At 37.6% G+C, this 17,561-nt stretch overlaps 1 protein-coding gene across 3 annotated transcripts in view; it reads right to left on the bottom strand.

Annotated features, from left to right (window-relative positions):
- Epb41l4a (erythrocyte membrane protein band 4.1 like 4A) overlaps positions 1-17,561 on the bottom strand; it is a 252,670-nt gene that overhangs the window by 30,049 nt on the left and 205,060 nt on the right. For 2 of the 3 annotated variants that reach the window (XM_004841779.4, XM_021255865.2), the window contains exons 14-16: positions 13,279-13,369; positions 10,781-10,864; positions 10,326-10,439 (exon numbers count right to left, since the gene is read on the bottom strand). In XM_004841779.4, the coding sequence (XP_004841836.2) occupies positions 10,326-10,439; positions 10,781-10,864; positions 13,279-13,369 (289 nt within the window). The remainder of the gene's footprint in view (positions 1-10,325; positions 10,440-10,780; positions 10,865-13,278; positions 13,370-17,561) is intronic. The other variant, XM_021255867.2, reaches the window with a different exon arrangement.

The raw sequence follows: 17,561 nt of genomic DNA, 5'->3' as shown, positions 1-17,561 counted from the left end.
TGAGGCTGAGGCAGGAGGATCGCCGTGAGTTCGAGGCCAACCTGAACTACATTGTGAGACTCTGTCTCAACCTCGCCCTAAATTTATTGCAGTAAAATACACATTATCATGAATCTCCCTCAAAATATTCCTCCTCACTTTGAACACACCTATTCCATCATTCTTGCCACTTTCTGAAGCAGTTTTGGGACCAATTGTGATGAAAAATACGGTGAACGCTACTGCTGAGTGACTTCCAATGGAAAGGCAGACTTGCATTATGGTGAGTCCTCATCTGCCTTAGTCATCAGATCTAGCCCTGTTTAACTTCTGCTTCTTCCCCAAAGGAAAAGTGATCACAAAAGGTAATGTTTCAAATCAATTCAAGACATCGACAGCATAGTTAAAGACACTCACAAAAAAGACTTCAGAAGTGCTTCAGAAACTGGCAAGAAAGATGGGGTAGGTGTATCAAGCAGGAGGGAGTACTATGAGGGGGATTGATCGCAGGTGTCTTCTGGTAATAAAATTTTAAAAATTTTAAATATTTACTATATTTTTCAACCATACCTCATACATACTTTGACACCTGAAATTTCTGAAAATGTCTCTATTCTACACATGTAATTATAGTTAATCTGTGCATAGAATCCTAAATTGAAAACCTTTTTGCATATTTTTAAGACAACACTTTCTTGCTTTCTCTGATACTGCTATTAATATCTTCTATGTTTTCACTGCTCTTTTTTCCTTCAGAATTTCATTAACTGAATGTTTCATATCTAGGTTCAATAATTTTATTATCCTGATTTCCATATATCTTTTTTTGTTTGTGTTCTACTTTTGAGAATATTTCTTTAATTTTATTTTCCTAACTGTACACTGATTATTTAAATTCTGACACGGTACTTTAAACTCTAAGAATTCTTATTCACTGTCTTTCTTTTTTTTTATCAGTCCTAGGACTTGAACTTACAGCCTTTTCAGTGAGCTACATCTATTCCAGCCCCCTCTCTCATTTTTTTTATTACCAGGGATTGAACTCGGGTCCTTGCGCTTGCTCACCAGGCAGCGAAACCATTGAGCTAAATCCCCAGCCCCTCCCCCTCTCTCTTTTTAAGACAGGTCTCACTAAATTGCCCAGGCTGGGTTCAACCTTCTGATCCTCTTGCATCAGTCTCCTACAGTCTTAGAATTATAGTCATGTGCCACCACATGAGGCTGTATCAGTGCTTTTCTTTCTTTCTTTTCTTTTTTTTTTATTAAATTCTTTTATTGGTACATTTTAGGTACACAACACAATTATATTTCTCATTGGGAATTGTACCTTTACATAATGCATCTTGGTTCTCATTTTTTCCCCATTCCTGGCCCTCCCTTCACACCCTCCACCCTTCCCTATTTACAAAGACTTTATTTCCATTTTTTCCATTTCTCAGCATTTTTCCTTTCCCTTCTTTCCTTTCCCCTGCCCCTCCCACTACCCCTACCCGTTTGGACCTTTTCTTCCTATTTTGCATTATCGATTATTCATTCTAATCATTGATATAATTTAGGTATACAATATAATGACATTCATCATTGGAAATTTGCACCTTTACATAATCTCTCTTGGTTCTTATTTTTCATCCTTGCCCAGCCCTCCCTTCAACCCCTCCATTCCTCCCTATTTACAAAGATTTTGTTCCTATTTTTCCATTTTCTCATATTAATCCCATTCCCTTCTATCCTTTCCCCTAGCCCTCCCACTTCCTTCCCCTTTGCCCCTTTTCTTCCTATTTCACATTACCTATTACACATTTCAGTACTTATTTACACTTTCAGTTTCTCACATCAGAGAAACCATTCGGTATTTATACATGTGTGTCCTATTTATTTCACTTAAGAGTATTGCCTCAGTGTGCATCCACTTAGCTATAAATGTCTCTAATTACTCATTTTTTATGACTGAGTAGTACTCCATTTTATTTTTTAAAAACCCCACATTTTCTTTATCCAGTCTGCAGTTGATGGGCATTTGGGCTGTTTCCAAGTTTTAGCTATAACAAATTGTGCGGCTATGAACATGGGCACACATATATCACTGTGGTATGATTCTTTTAATTCTTTGGGGAAGATCCCCAGCAGTGGAATAGCGGGGTCAAATGGGACTTCCAGTCCTAGTTCTTTAAAGTATCTCCATACTGATTTCCACAGTGCTTGCACCAGTCTACATTCCCACCAGCAGTGGAGCAGGGTTCCTCTTTCCCCACAGCCCCGTCAGCATTTGTTATTGATTGATTTCATGATAGCAGCCATTCTTTCTGGAGTGAAGTGGAATCTCAGCATTGTTTTCATTTGCATCTCTTGAATGACCAGTGATGTTGAACATTTTTTCATGTATTTATTTGCTAGAGAGAAATAGGGCAAATAATTCCTTTCACAATAGCATCCAAAAAACGGAAATACCTAGGAATCAACCAAATGAAAGAAATCAAAGACCTCTTCTCTGAAAACTATGGCACTCTGAAAAGAGAGATTGAAGATGATATCAGAAAATGGACAGACATCCCCTGCTCCTGGGTAGGAAGGATTAATAGAGTGAAAATGGCCATACTTCCAAAACTGCTATATAGATTTAATGCAATTTCAATTGAGATCCCAGCAGCATACTTCATGGACCTTGAGAAAACAATCCAAAAATTCATTTGGAACAAGAAGAGACCCAGAATAGCAAAAGCAATTCTCGGTAATAGAGACATTGCAGGGGGTATCACAATCCCCAACCTGCAACTCTACTACAAAGCTACTGTGATAAAAACAGCATGGTACTGGCAAAGAAACACACCTGAGGACCAGTGGAATAGATTAGAAGATGCAGAAACAACACCAGACACACTCAGCCAACTCATCTTTGACAAAGGAGCCAAACACCCTCACTGGAGGAAAGATAGCCTCTTTAATAAATGGTGCTGGAAAAATTGGGCTTCAACTTGCCAAAGATTAAAACTAGACCTGTATCTCTCACTATGCATTAAACTAAAATCAAAATGGATTAAAGATCTAAATATTAAAATAGAAACTCTGAACCAGTTGGAACCAAGGTTAGGTAGAACCCTTGAAGACATCAGTGTAGGAAAAGATTTTATGAACAAAACCTCAGTTGCCCGTGAACTAGCACAAACAATCAACAAATGGGATCTCTTCTTATTAAAAGGCTTCTGCACAGCAAGAGAAACCACCAGCAGTGTGAAAAGACAACCCATAATGTGGGAAAAAAACCTTCACCTGCTCTTCCTCAGACAAAGGTCTACTATCTCGAATCCATAAAGAACTTAAAAAGATCAGACCTCCCAAATTTAAAGACCCAATCCGAAAATGGGCATCTGAAATGAACAGACATTTCTCAGACAAAGAAGTAGAAATATCTGTGCTTTTCTTACAGTAGGATTTTATAATCTCACGACTGGGAGATAAAAGCCTGGTTTCTGGCATTCTGAAAATGAAGAAAGAGGGTTAAAAATAAAATAAAATAACACAAAGGATCCATTTGATAAGCAGATTCTTTGCTGTCTTGATTTTTCCTAGGCCACAAATTCTTTTTTTTTCCCCATTAAGTTTATTGGTACATTTTAGGTATAAAATACAGTTACATTCATCACTGAGGTCTTGTACCTTTACACAGTGTATCTCGGTTCTTATATTTTTCCCCATTTCCCTGCCCTCCCTTCACCCCCTTCACCCCTCCCTATTTGCAAAGACTTTGTTTCCATTTTTTTCCTTTTCTCATATTTTGTCTTTTCCCTTCTTTCCTTTCCCCTACCCCTCCCACTTCCCCTGCTCCTTTAGACCTTTTCTTCCTATTACACAATATCAATTATATATTTTTTAAATTACAATATCAAGATCTAGGAGACATTACCACAGATTTTACAGAATTTAAAAGGATATAGAAAGCATATTTCAAAAATCTTTTTTGAAATAAATTTGACAACTTCTAAGAAGTACCTTGGAAGGCAAATTAATGAAACTAAGTCTGAAGGAAATATAAAATTTGAATAGCACCTATTAAAGAAAGTATATTCCTAGCTTGAAAACCTACCTATATGACAATAGCAGGCTCATATACATTTACACTGATAAATTATATCAAACAATTAAAGCAGAAAAAAAGAAGGAACACTTCTCCCCTCATTTTAGGAAATCAACATTGTGCTAATCCTAAAACTGGATGAAGATAATAGAAGAAAAAAGTATGAACATAGATAGAAATTTGTTTAACAAAATAAACTATTAGAAGTCAGATCTGGCAGTATGTAGAAAGTGGTTTTGTTATAGGGATGGTAGTGTTGGTTCAGCATTGGAAGATCCACCTCCAAAAGTCATCATTTTAACAGAGGAAAAGAAAAAGGCATATGATCCTGTCACCAGTTGGAGAAAAAGTATTGGACTAAATTCTACAGCTGTTCATGGTAAAAGCTATCAGGAGACTAGAAGTAGAACAGAACCTTCTCAACAGATTAAAGACATGTACTCCATACTTCCAGCGAGAACGCCTTATATGAATGGAGAAGATACAACGCTTTCTCCTTAAGGTGGGGAACAAGGGCAGATATGCTTACTCTTCATCTGTCCATTAAACTTTGAAACCTAGGCCCCACCAAAATAGTCTGGCAATAAAATGACACAATTAGGATAGGATTGGCAAGGTAGAAGCAAAATGTTTATATGTAGATGAAATGATCATCTACAGAGAAAATACTAAGAAATCTCTAGGAGCCCCTAGAACTAGTATTTGAATTTAGCAGGATTAGAAAACAAAAGGTATATATAAAAATTCAGGTCTGTGTATACTTGCTATAAATGAAGAATTGGATTTTGAAATTTAAAAGTTATGTAGGAGTACAAAGGACCTAGAAAAGTTAAAAAAAAAGCAGTGTTGGAAGACATTTAGTACCTAATTTTAAGACTTCTTCTAAAGCTACAGTAATCAAGGCAGTGTTGGTGTAAGGAAAGACATATAGATCACTGGAATAAAACAGAGAATCTAGAAATAGAACTACACATATATGGGCCACTGAGTTTTGAAAGAGTATTTAACATTAGCATTTTATAGAATATAAACTCAATTCAAGAGCCGAGGAAGAGATAGTGTTTTCAGCAAATGGCACTAGAACACCTCAACCCTTTATTTCCATACATGAAAATAACTTGAAGGGATTTATTAACCTAAATATGAAAGCCTAAAAGTATAAAACTTTAAGAAGGAATTATAAGGGAAAATGTTTATGAATTCAGGGTAGGCAAGAACTTCCTAGGATACAAAAAACATGATGTATAAAAGAAAAAAATTGATAAATGAGATTCCATCAAAATTTAGAACTTTAAATGACATCATTAAAATGAAAAATAGTCCTTAAACAGGCCATATTTACAGTGCATATAACCCATGACCAGAATATATAAAGAACTCTTACAGCTCATTAATAGACAACCCAATTAAAAAGTAGACACAAGAAGATGATAAATAGCCAGTATAGCACAAGGAAAGGTGTGCAACTCTAGAATCAGAAAAATACTAATCAGTACAATAACAAGACTGAATTCTACACTCATTAGGGAGACGAAGTTAAAAGTTTTAAAAGCCTTGTCATGACCTTTTCTTCTGGTTGGATTCTCCCCCTTTACATTTAATTTGTCACACCCAATGGATTCATTCTGCTGGGTGTCCTGGGGTTGTGATCCTCATTGTCTTTTCCTAGGGTAGTCTAAAATTTTTTGGAGTGCCAGTTTTGTACTCATGAAGTTCCTAAGGTGCTCTTTATCATGAAGGTATCTTATTTCTCCATCAATTTTGAAAGATAGTTTTGCAGGGTACATCAATCTGGGTTGGAGGCTGTTTTTCTTTAGGGCTTGAAATACATCACTCCAAACTCTTCTTGCCTTGAGGGTTTGCATTGAGAAGTCTGCTGTGATTCTGATGGGCTTTCCTTTGTATATGATTTGTTTCTTTTCTCTCACTGCTTGTAGAATTTTGTTCTTCTATTGGATTTCTGGAATCCTAACTAGTACATGCCTATGTGTAGATTTTTTTTTTGATCAAGGCTAGCTGGAGTCCTATATGCTTCACTTATCTGTATGTCAAGTTCTTTTCCCCTACTTGAGAATTTTTCTGCCATCACTTCTGTGAAGTTTTTTTATGTCACCTGCACTCTCTCCTCTTTCTTCATTGACTCCAATCAGTCTTATGTTATTCTTCTTTGCATCGTCTAGCAGCTGCTGGATTGATTTCTCATGTTCCCTTACAATTTTAAAGCAATTTTTCTTTTCCTGGTCACTAATTGTAATCTTATCTTCTATATCTGAAATTCAATCCTCACATTGCTCCATTCTGCTGCGCAGACTTTCAATGGAGTTTTGAATCTCCTGGAAATCTGTTTGCATATGTTTTATGGATTCCATTTGTTTCCTATGTTCGGATTCCATCATGTTCCTCAGATCCTCTATTTTTTTAATCTGTGTCCTCTCTAGATTTATTAATCATGTCTTGCACCATGAGCAAAATCTTTGTTGTTATCTGAGTAATTATTTCTGATTTCATTTTTCCCAGATCCTCTTTTGTTGCCAGTTCAGAGAGTCCAAGTAGTTGAGTATCAGATTGTTCCATCTCATTTCCCTTTGGGGTTGCTGTAGGCGATCTGAAAGTCTGTTTTTGAGGCTTGTTCATGTGCCTTCTCATTTCCACGAGGGGTGGGGGGGTGGGGTGGGGGTGGAGGGTGTGCTTCACAGCTCACCTTCTCTGCCCTAGGAGCGTGGGATGGTGGTGGGGGAGCTTCCTTCTGGGTGCTAGGACCGGCTCAGCTTCTCTGCCCTAGGAGCCCCTAGGCCTCAATTTCTTTGCCTCCTTTACCAACTAATCTCTTCAGCTAAGCCACCAAATGCTGGGGTTTCCTACAGTTCTGTCATGGGCCTTGTCTTTGCATTCTAACTATACTATCTGGCTAAACAGCTTCATCTCTGTTTCATAATTCAATTAACATCTTTAATTCTAACTGATGATAATTGATATTTCAATCCAAATAATCTAGCTCCTGATTTATAATCCAACAACCCACATGAATCTCACATTTCTGAAGTACCACACATTCAACATATCAGAAATTTAACACAGCTGTTCCTTTCAAGCCTATAAAATGTCCTGATGATTCTTACTTCATGCATCTTATAAGAACTCATGAAATTGTAGAAGCCTGTGTTTCATTCTTGCTATCTGTTTGACCTCCATCCCTCATACTGATCCTCTCAGTCCTACTGATTTCTTTTTCCTCCTAATGGTTCAGAAAATCACCCACTTCCTTCTGTCTCCACATAGCCATCTTGTCTATGTTCCCATTCTCCATGACCAAGAGTCCTGCAACAACCTACTGCCTGCTCTCTCCATTTCCAATATTACACTCTTTAACCTTTTCTCCACAGGACAGTTAGGGTCATCTTTACAAACACGAATGAAATCAAGTTGTTATACTCCCCTATAAAAACTACTGATCTAAGGAAAAATACCTGAACAAGGCCCAGGCAGGCTGTAAAGTTAGGCTCCATTTTTCTCTCTGGGCTCATTTCTAACATATTTTAGTTCATCTCAGAGGTTAAGCAATACTGGTTTTTTTCTTTTCCTGAATGTTCCCCACTCCCTTCTAGCACTTCTTCAATGCTCTTTCATTTCTTTTGGTGGCATTTATCTCAGATCCCAGCCCACATACGCAACCTCAGGAACACTCTATCCCACTCCCTTGACTCAGCAATTTGACAAACTTCCCCTAATAGCACTATACAGGTTATACAGATGCCTAGTTTCTAACAGTCTACCAGGCAGCCAGTTACACTTATGACATGTGTACTTTTCAGTATGCAGGCTGGGTTTCTATAAAAAAGTTTTAAAAATTTCCCTAAGACCAGATAAATCATTTTTATATAACATATCAAAGTTATAGTTGCACATGTATTTATGTGATTCATATTATTCTGTCCTAATAGCCTGTAAGCTCCCAAGGGACAGGAACTTTGTATAGTTTCGTTTAGTACACCACCTGACACATAGGAGGCACAAAATAAACATTTTTGATTGTAAAGATAGAAGCTGAGAGGTATAAATACATTGTACGGCCAGAAAGCATCATGGTGTTCTTTTCTTAGAACAGAAATATTTAAATAAGCAGGTTTTGGAGTACGATAAACTCTGAAAATTATATAAAAATGTTTATGTGTATTTAATTATGCCCTTTTGGGTTATGGTGAACCTAACATTTTGTCAGGCTCTCAAGAGGGTTCTATTACCCCCATCCCCCCAAAAATTAGGCACTACTGTTCTACACTCAGCCAGAATTTCATAGCTTATATCCATCCATGACAAACTGGCAAAATAAGAAATTTTGATACATTTTGCAAAACATGTTTATCCTGGTAGTCAAAGAAAAACAAAATTTCCTATTTTTTTTAGTACTGGGGATCAAACTTAGGACCTTACGCTTGCAAGGCAGGCACGGTATCACTGAGCTAAATCCTCGGCCCAGAATTTCCTATTATTAAATTTAAATCCTTGGGATTCTTCCATGCTGATGACAAATCTCAGTTTTAAATGCCAAAGTTAATCCAGCTATGTAGGGATTTGTGCCAAGAGGCAAAGTAAATGTGGATGGAGATAAAACAAGACTGACAAGGACAGGGACATTTATAGGGCATTTGCAGTGGAAAGAGAGAATAATGTGCATTGGTTCCTTATGTCAACAGACAGCAATGACTGGTTTTCTCAAAATGAGCATGCCCAGCAAGAGACCATTAAGTGACACACAGAACAGAGAGGACTCTCTATGCTACTCAGGCAAAACGATTCTCTTCCCAGTAAATCAAGATAGTCTTTCCCTGGACAAGGGCAGTGAAAAGATCCTGTATCCACTCGCCACAATTATTTCTCTGTGTTTCACAGGAAGCCAGCAGAAAATCTACCTCATTAAGTTCAGAATAGGAGATGTATACATTCAAATCAATTTCAAGCAATTCATTTGGGAAAAAATAATGTAAATTTTGGCATATTTAGCACAACTTGATAAATTCATTTTCAAATGTATTAAAATCAAAATGACTATCTGCTTAACAGGTGTAATAATTTATTTAGGGAGTGCTGACAAATTGCACTAATAATTAAGAATGAAAAGCTATAAAAATCTATCCACTAGAGTCTCAGCCAAGTCCTTGATATATGTAGTCATCTCTACTACTTATATCCCCTCCCCATTGTTCCATCCACCACTACTGGTTCTAACCTAAGCTTCCTCTTCTCAGTCCCACTAGGTGAAGGTAATGTAGCCTCTTCATAACCATTAAAGGGTTTCAGTGAAGTTAGGACTCAAATTTGAAAATGTTAGGGAGCAAGAATTGGGAAATCAACAGAATTAGAAGGTGTCAAATGAGGAAGGGTCAACATGAGAGTATAAAGAGGATAGTGAGAGAGAAAAGGGCTTTACTTCCAAACTCACAGTACACAGAAAAAGTCTTAATGGTTATCTCACATTATAAGCTAAACGTATTATAATTATAAAAGTCACTCCTAAAATACCAATTATATGGGCAGCCAAAGTAAAAGCCAGTATGTACGATGTAGGAGTGAGAGGAATTTCACCCCTAAGCCATTTCTGCATTTTCCTTTCTTGTACCTGTCACATTGCCCAGCCTGCTTTGCAGAGTTTAAAACTTCTAGATAAAGACTTTTTAAATAACTAAGCATACAACACACAAATAAAATCAGATTGCATTCTTACCTGCTAGGTAAAGTATAATGGGATTCACTTGTTTCTTGCTTTAAAAGGGGTTTCCCTGATGCTTATGTAACAATATTGGTCTGGAGGGCAGAGCACTCAGACTTAGCTAAGAATACTTATTTTTAAATACAGTTTTGTCTTCCCAGGCAGAAATATTTAATACATACTATGTAATAGAGATATTATACATATTCTTAACATACATCATTTATAAGATATATATATATATATGTATGTATTTTTTTTTTTTGGTACTGGGGATCGAACTCAGGTCCTTGCGCTTGCACAGCAGGCGGCAAAACCACTGAGCTAAATCCCCGGCCCCTATAAGATATATTTTTACTGTATCAAGACACAGAAAGCAAGTTCAAATCAAGCTTTTCTATAATTAGACTTTAAAATTCTAGCTGTTTCCAATGAAAAGTGCTTCAGGATCTCTTTATTAAGGAGACAAACCATATGGCCATGATGAGAATCACCTGCTATAAAAGTGTGCCTGGGACCCAAAGCTTTTGTTGGAAACTGCAAACAGTAGAGCTCTGTTCAGCTTACCGTCTCCTCATTGGCTGCACTGAGTCATTGTCGCTTCCATAGGAGGGGTTTCGGCGACGCGAGCAGGGGAACTTTGGCGATTTAGTGCGGTCATTGGGAGAGTTGTAGAGTCCGCTGGGGTGTAAGAGGAATGGTCAACATGTCAACTTGGAAGTTTTTACAATAACTATGAAAAGGGAAATTTTTCATTAATGTATCATTGAGATAGAGTGCAGAAATACCTTACTCTAAACCATCATAATGACCTTTCAGATGGTAATAAGTTTTCTATCTTTCCAGGAAAAAGTCTCACGTTAAGAAACATGCTTGATTTCCACTTCAGAAATTCCTCCAGTCCAGCTGGTTCAGGATTCGCCCTCAACCACTACCAGCTGTGGGATTCCTTTATTCAGTGGGTTACACTTGCTAACCCCTTCGCTCTTTCTCTGCTGTATAAATACAATGATTCCCTTTACCTCTGGGGGCCATTTTCTTCCCATGGTGCATGAGATTTGCTTCTTTGGATATCAGGACTATTTTCATTCTTTCCTTTTTTTAAGCTTTAATTAAAAAAGAAAAGAATAAATTAATTAAGTATAAAATAAAAGGAAGTGAACTCACATTTTGATTTATTCAGTAAAATTCTCTAACAACTGAGGTATGTGTGGGTGGGTGTGTTTTCTATCTGTAACTCATTCCACATGAAGTGGCTTTTAGCAAATACCTTCGAGCCTCCCCCCCTCTTCTGGGTTTATTGCTCTAAGTCAACAGAAGCCAAATACGTAGATTCTTAAGAAACTTCCAAAAGTGTGTACATCAGGATAGAAAGCGAATGTGAGTCCAGAAGGAAAGCAAGGAGGGGCGGAGGAAACAAGGCCCTCCTCTTTCCAACAGTGGTCACCGGCTCCTTGGCTATGGACTTGGATCTGAGTCAGTGGCAGTCAATCAGCTCTGGGCAGGCTCAGGCTTCCCGACATGACCTTTCCCCAGCTTCCGTTCTACCTTGGCTTGATCCTTTCAGATCAGAGTGACTTTCAAATGTTATTTCCTGATCTAGTATCATCTTGCTGTCCTAAGAATGTAAATATAAACCAGTTGTTACTCAATCGCATCAAATTGTTTTAGAAACACATGGGGAGACACAGAGGAAAGGACTCAGAAGAGGCCTTCAGTCACCAGTGGGGCAGGCAGAGGAGCAGCACAGCTCACTTCCTCAGGGGGCTGAGCAGCTGACAAAGACAGAGCTATTTAACTCCTAATCCACTTAGAAGGCCTGGCCTTTTGTGAGATCATCCATATAAACTGTCCAAGAATACAGCTGCAGCAGAGTGCTTAATAACAGCCCACAAAGAGGAGAAAGGAAAAATGACAAGGTCATTTCAAAAGATAAATTTGTATTGTACAGTACTGTATCCATACAGGCATTCATTTATGACTATAAAAGTACATACCTGACAAAGGCATATATCTCAGTCTTAGTAGAGAGTAGGTATGTTTTATATATAAAAATATATTATTTTTATAAAGGCTTAAAAAAAACTTCTGAAGATCAAATTTTCAAAATAAAATCTCACCTTCTAAAATGAGGAAAAGTAATAAACATGACGGAGCTATAATACAGTAGAGTGTGTGTGTTTAATAAATCAGAAAGAAAAGGGAAGAATGGGAAACTAGGAAAAGAAACAGGGAATTGAAAGAGGAATTGAGAGAGCAGATGGGTGTTAAAAATACTTAAAGCTCAGGTAGTAGGTTAATTGCATTTCTCTCCTTTAGCTACTTTTCATCTAGAACCTGAGTGGGAATCCAGTGACTCTTCAGGTAGCATCAGCACAAATGTGTTGCAAAGGGAATGGAGCTCCTGCATATTCTAAAAGGCTTGGGATACGAATTTCCTGGAAGATTACTGTACTTAGGTTGGATACACCATAAGCATACTCTGTACACACAGATGAAGCTGGATCTATCCACAGCTGTGAGATCGACTTAGGGAACACAGAAAATGAACATAAAGGTAAGGAACCTGTCAATCCAAAATGAGAATGTGTAAAGAAAACGAATTAGAAATGTAAGAAAAAAAGAATGTAGGCAAAACCCTTGGAAAACACCACAACTCTTAGAATCCTCATATCTTAGAATTATCTTGCTGAGGTATGATAAACTGTAGTCCTCAAAGTAGCCACAAGCCAGTGGCATGACCACAGCATTATTTACTAACAAAAGAGAGGAGATGATCTAAGAAGTCTTTGCAGGTCACATATCTCCAATTACTTAGATTTCTCTATGACGTACATTGGGAAACCTCTGTAGAAAAAGTGAGCTTATGAAAGCTGCTCATTGTATGTCTAAAATGCTGTTCTGTGAACATAAAGAGAGATAGAAAAAATGACTCTGAAACAGTGTCTTAACAGGGAACAAGGCTGGTCTTTCAGGGAAACAATCCATGTAATATATTAAGAGGTTTCTCCGCTGGGGAATGCCGCTGGGAAAATTGATGCAGAGGACCATGACAACTCTTCATACATATGCAATCACTGACTTCTGAGGCGATGACACCTCTAAATGCTATAAATCCTCTTTCCGGGGCCACAGCTCAGTGCACCCCTGTAATGAACACAGCACATTAAACATAAATATCATCTACTTTATTTCACAAGTCCCTCTGAGTCTATTACATCATGCCATTTTAAAAAATCACATGGAATGTTCACTTTGCTCCTGAGAATACAGACCACAGATGATCTGTAAGTTCATCGTGCTGTGGCAACAAGAGCCTTCTTCCATAAGAGGCAAGTCCTGATGTTTTATATTTCACTGGCATGTTAAAATATTCTTTGGACCAAGATTATCTATTAGAGCCCATGGATTAAAAATATTACTCAATTATCTAAGGGAAAAGATTCTTAACTTTGCCAATAGGAAAACTTGTTTTTACGACAGTATATAGTTGTGTGTTTCTTCAGTTAACTACACTGACCTTTTTACTGGTGAAGGTGCAATAATTGTAGTTGTTCCTTCATTTTCTCCATTTTCCATGTTTGTGGTTACCCGGTTTATGCTGTTTGAACCTAGTAGGAAACACAGGGAAGAAAAGATGGAAGAGAGAAGGAGATGGCAATAGGGAAAACACAAAGAAGTAAAATTACTTTTCAATGCAACATTAGAGACACTGTGCCATGCTTTACCAATGGATTATAACTCTACATAAATAATTAATCATCCAATAAGTCTGAAGTTACTATTTTCTGATATGTATTAAGCCCTCAACACAATGTTCCAGGGAGCTAGGCTATGACCTTTGGAGACTTTCAGAGCTAACTAAATCTCCACATCACAGACATTCTTTCCTTTAGGATGTTTTAGTACCATACTATAACAATAGTAACATAGCAATCGGTTCTTGATAACCATGTTGTGAAGAAGTTTCTCAGCATATCACAACAAACCCCATACAAAATAAAACTAAACGAAAACAAAAAATTCAAACCTGAAATCATCCCAACTCATGATACAAATGGCAAAAAGAGAGTAATATACATGGGGTCTGTATTGTTCACATACAAAATAAAGTTGTCAAATTTGGTTTTTATACAAAGATCCCCAAAAACTTAAAAACTGCATTTTAAAAATGTTATTCTACAGACTTGCACATATGCTAGATGGGCCAGCAGAGGGAGCCCACCACAGATGCAATGCTGGAAATCTTGGTGGAGATAAAAAAATAAGGGAAACGCTATCTTGGAGGTTTTAGATCCTGTTCTGGGGCAGAAGCAGATAAGCCTGCAAGAATGAAATGCGTGGGCTGTAGTGAGAATTCCTCCCCAACACGCATCCACCCTACTCTGAGCAGAAGTAGAGGAAACAGGCACAATGAACACCCATGGACTCATTCAGGTAAGTCTATGTGGCATGCAAGTAAGTCTTCCTCAGAGCTCCCCTTACAAGAATAGGTCCATAGCTAGAGTCTGTGGGTCCAAAACATGCTCATCATTAAACTTGGAGGGCTTGAGTCCTGATGTTGGCCATTTAATAAACACTAATATTTATTGAGCATTTACTCTATGTCAGTTACTATTGCAAGCACTTCACAGGCATTAACTCATGTAAACCTCAAAGTAATCCCATGAAATAAATATTAATATTATCCCATTTTCAGTGTCAGGCTCTCTATCCTAAGGCCCCATTGCTCATAAGTGTTGGGACCAGCTTTGAAACTGAGCCAAATGGCTCCAGAGACTTAACTGTCAGCCACCCCTACACACTGCTTTCCATCCGCCATCAAGGATGCCTGTGATTAGAAGTCAGTTTAAATTAAGGTCAACTGGGAGAGACAGACTCTTCAGGGGACAAGTATAAGGGATATCCAAGGAAGAGAACATTTGACAGCCAACAGAGAGAAGAATTCTTTCTCTCCTGGTCAAAAGACTGAAAGAGAAGAGGAACATCTGAACACCTCCAAAGTTGGCAATCTCCTTCCACAGCAGTATAGAGGCATGTTGGGCTATCCATTAGGAAAGATAAACATTAACAAGGCAAGTATAACTTACACAAAGAAAAAACAATGCTTTCAAATAAGAGTTCCCAAAACCATTATTCCAAGGAATGTGACATGGAATCAATATCTGAACTTTGCTCCTATTTTGGAATCCTGCTATAGAAAGGTGAGTCTGGTGAGCTTGTGCTGGAGTCAGTACCAGTAATTGCATGACATCCTGAATACAGGCATTAAAAAGAGTAACATTCGTGTAAATTTTCACTAGGTGTAATAAATGGGACAAAACCCATTCCCTTGAACAATTCCATGTGTTTCAAACATCAGCAGTGTCATTGTCTAAGGCATTTTTGCCATGACCACAATACCATTAACAGAATCACAAGGGCAAGCTCTGAAAACGGCAGGGACCTATTTGAGATGGAGTTGCTTCTCATACGTAACGTACTCTACATGGCCCTGGAGCTGTGGCAGGAGGATTAATTAATTTAGAGTAGGTGTATCCTAACATTGATATGTTTTATTGTTCTTAATAAAATTTATTTAAATGTATTTTTAAGTATACATAACTAATTTATATTATAAATGAAAGGGACCTTCATGAAATATTTCTATTTTTATAACCTAAGGAGAGGAGAACAAATCAGAAGGACCAATAACCAGTGCCAGTAACATTAATGGAAAAAAACCGAGTAAAGGTGAACATTGTGTTATAACCAAGTTTTGTGTAACCAGTTTAAGAATAAATCTTGGTTTGCTTCAATCCTTATCTCTTCAGACTGACTAGTCTTTGTCCAACCACCAATCACTTTGGGGAAAGTGAGGTTGCTTAACCACTTTCATCTAGTTTCATTCTAACAAGTCTTCTAAAAATTAACAAACAGAGCCAGGTGTGGTGGTGCACACCTATAATGCCTGCTGTAATCCCTGAACTCTAGGAGGCTGAGGCAGAAGGACTGCAAGTTGGATCTCAGCCTGGAGTGCTTAGTGACTTAGGGAGACCCTGTCTCAAAATAAAAAATTAAAAATATTCTAGGGAGGTAACAGTATAAAGGCCCTGAGTTCAACCCCAGTAGCACCAAAGAAAAATTAATAAATAGGTAGAAAATAAAACTAAAGAATATTTTTAAATAGAAAAATTACAAAGTGTGTAACATCTTTTATTATTTAAAAAAACCTATGTCTGGTTACTCATAATATCTAAATTATAATTTTTAAGATGAAACATCAAATGGACAGTTTTCCAAAAGAATTTTATTTTATTTTTTCCAAAAGAATTTTAGAAGAAAAGAAAAACAAGAAAGAAACATGTATGCTCTCTCACACAGACACTCAAAAACAGTATGGCCACGGGCCCTGACGGCTTCACTGCTGAATTCTACAAGACATTTAGAGAGGAACTGCTGCCACTACTGTTTAAACTCTTCAGTGAAATTGAAAGGGAAGCAATACTCCCAAATTCATTCCTGGAAGCAAGCATCACCTTGATCTCCAAAGCAGAGAAAGACCCAACTGAAAAAGAGAACTATAGGCCAATCTCACTAATGAACATAGATGCAAAAATACTTAATAAGATAATGGCAAACAGAATGCAGAAGATCATCAAGAAGATCATACACCCTGATCAAGTGGGATTCATCCCAGGGATGCAGGGATGGTTCAATATACAAAAATCAATCAATGGAATACACTATATCAATAGAGCCAAGGACAAAAAACATATGATTATCTCCATAGATGCAGAAAAAGCATTTGACAAAATCCAACATGCACTTATGATAAAAACCCTACAAAAAATTGGAATAGATAGTCTCTACCTCAAACTGATAGGTGCTATCTATGAAAAACCAACAGCCAATATCATACTAAGTGGTCAAAAACTGAAATCCTTCACACTCAAATCAGGAACAAGAAAAGGATGTCCACTATCACCACTCTTGTTCAATATAGTTCTGGAAATATTAGCCACGGCAATTAGACAAGAGAAAGAAATAAAAGGAATAAAGATAGGTAATGAAGAAGTCAAATTGTCATTATTTGCAGATGACATGATACTCTATATAGAAGACCCCAAGAACTCCACCAAAAGTCTTCTAGACTTAACAACCAAATTCAGTCAAGTAGCTGGTTACAAGGTCAACACACAAAAATCAATAGCTTTCCTCTACACCAATGACAGACTCACTGAGAGAGAAATAGGGCAAATAATTCCTTTCACAATAGCATCCAAAAAACTGAAATACCTAGGAATCATCCTAACGAAAGAAATCAAAGACCTCTTCTCTGGAAACTATGGCACTCTGAAGAGAGAGCTTGAAGATGATATCAGAAAATGGACAGACATCCCCTGCTCCTGGGTAGGAAGGATTAATAGAGTGAAAATGGCCATACTTCCAAAACTGCTATATAGATTTAATGCAATTCCAATTGAGATCCTAGCAGCATACTTCATAGACCTCGAGAAAACAATCCAAAAATTCATTTGGAACAAGAAGAGACCCAGAATAGCAAAAGCAATTCTCGGTAACAGAGACATGGCAGGGGGTATCACAATTCCCAACCTGCAACTATACTACAAAGCTACTATGATAAAAACAGCATGGTACTGGCAAAGAAACACACCTGAGGACCAGTGGAATAGATTAGAAGATGCAGAAACAACGCCAGACACACTCAGCCAACTCATCTTTGACAAAGGAGCCAAACACCCTCACTGGAGGAAAGATAGCCTCTTTAATAAATGGTGCTGGAAACATGGGGCTTCAACT

Source organism: Heterocephalus glaber, unplaced genomic scaffold (assembly GCF_053883595.1).
Source record: "Heterocephalus glaber isolate CG9 unplaced genomic scaffold, H.glaber_assembly_v1.0 deba00001465, whole genome shotgun sequence".
Taxonomy (NCBI): domain Eukaryota; kingdom Metazoa; phylum Chordata; class Mammalia; order Rodentia; family Bathyergidae; genus Heterocephalus; species Heterocephalus glaber.
The sequence above is the reverse complement of the archived record's forward strand: the minus strand, read 5'-3'. Positions and strand labels throughout refer to the sequence as shown.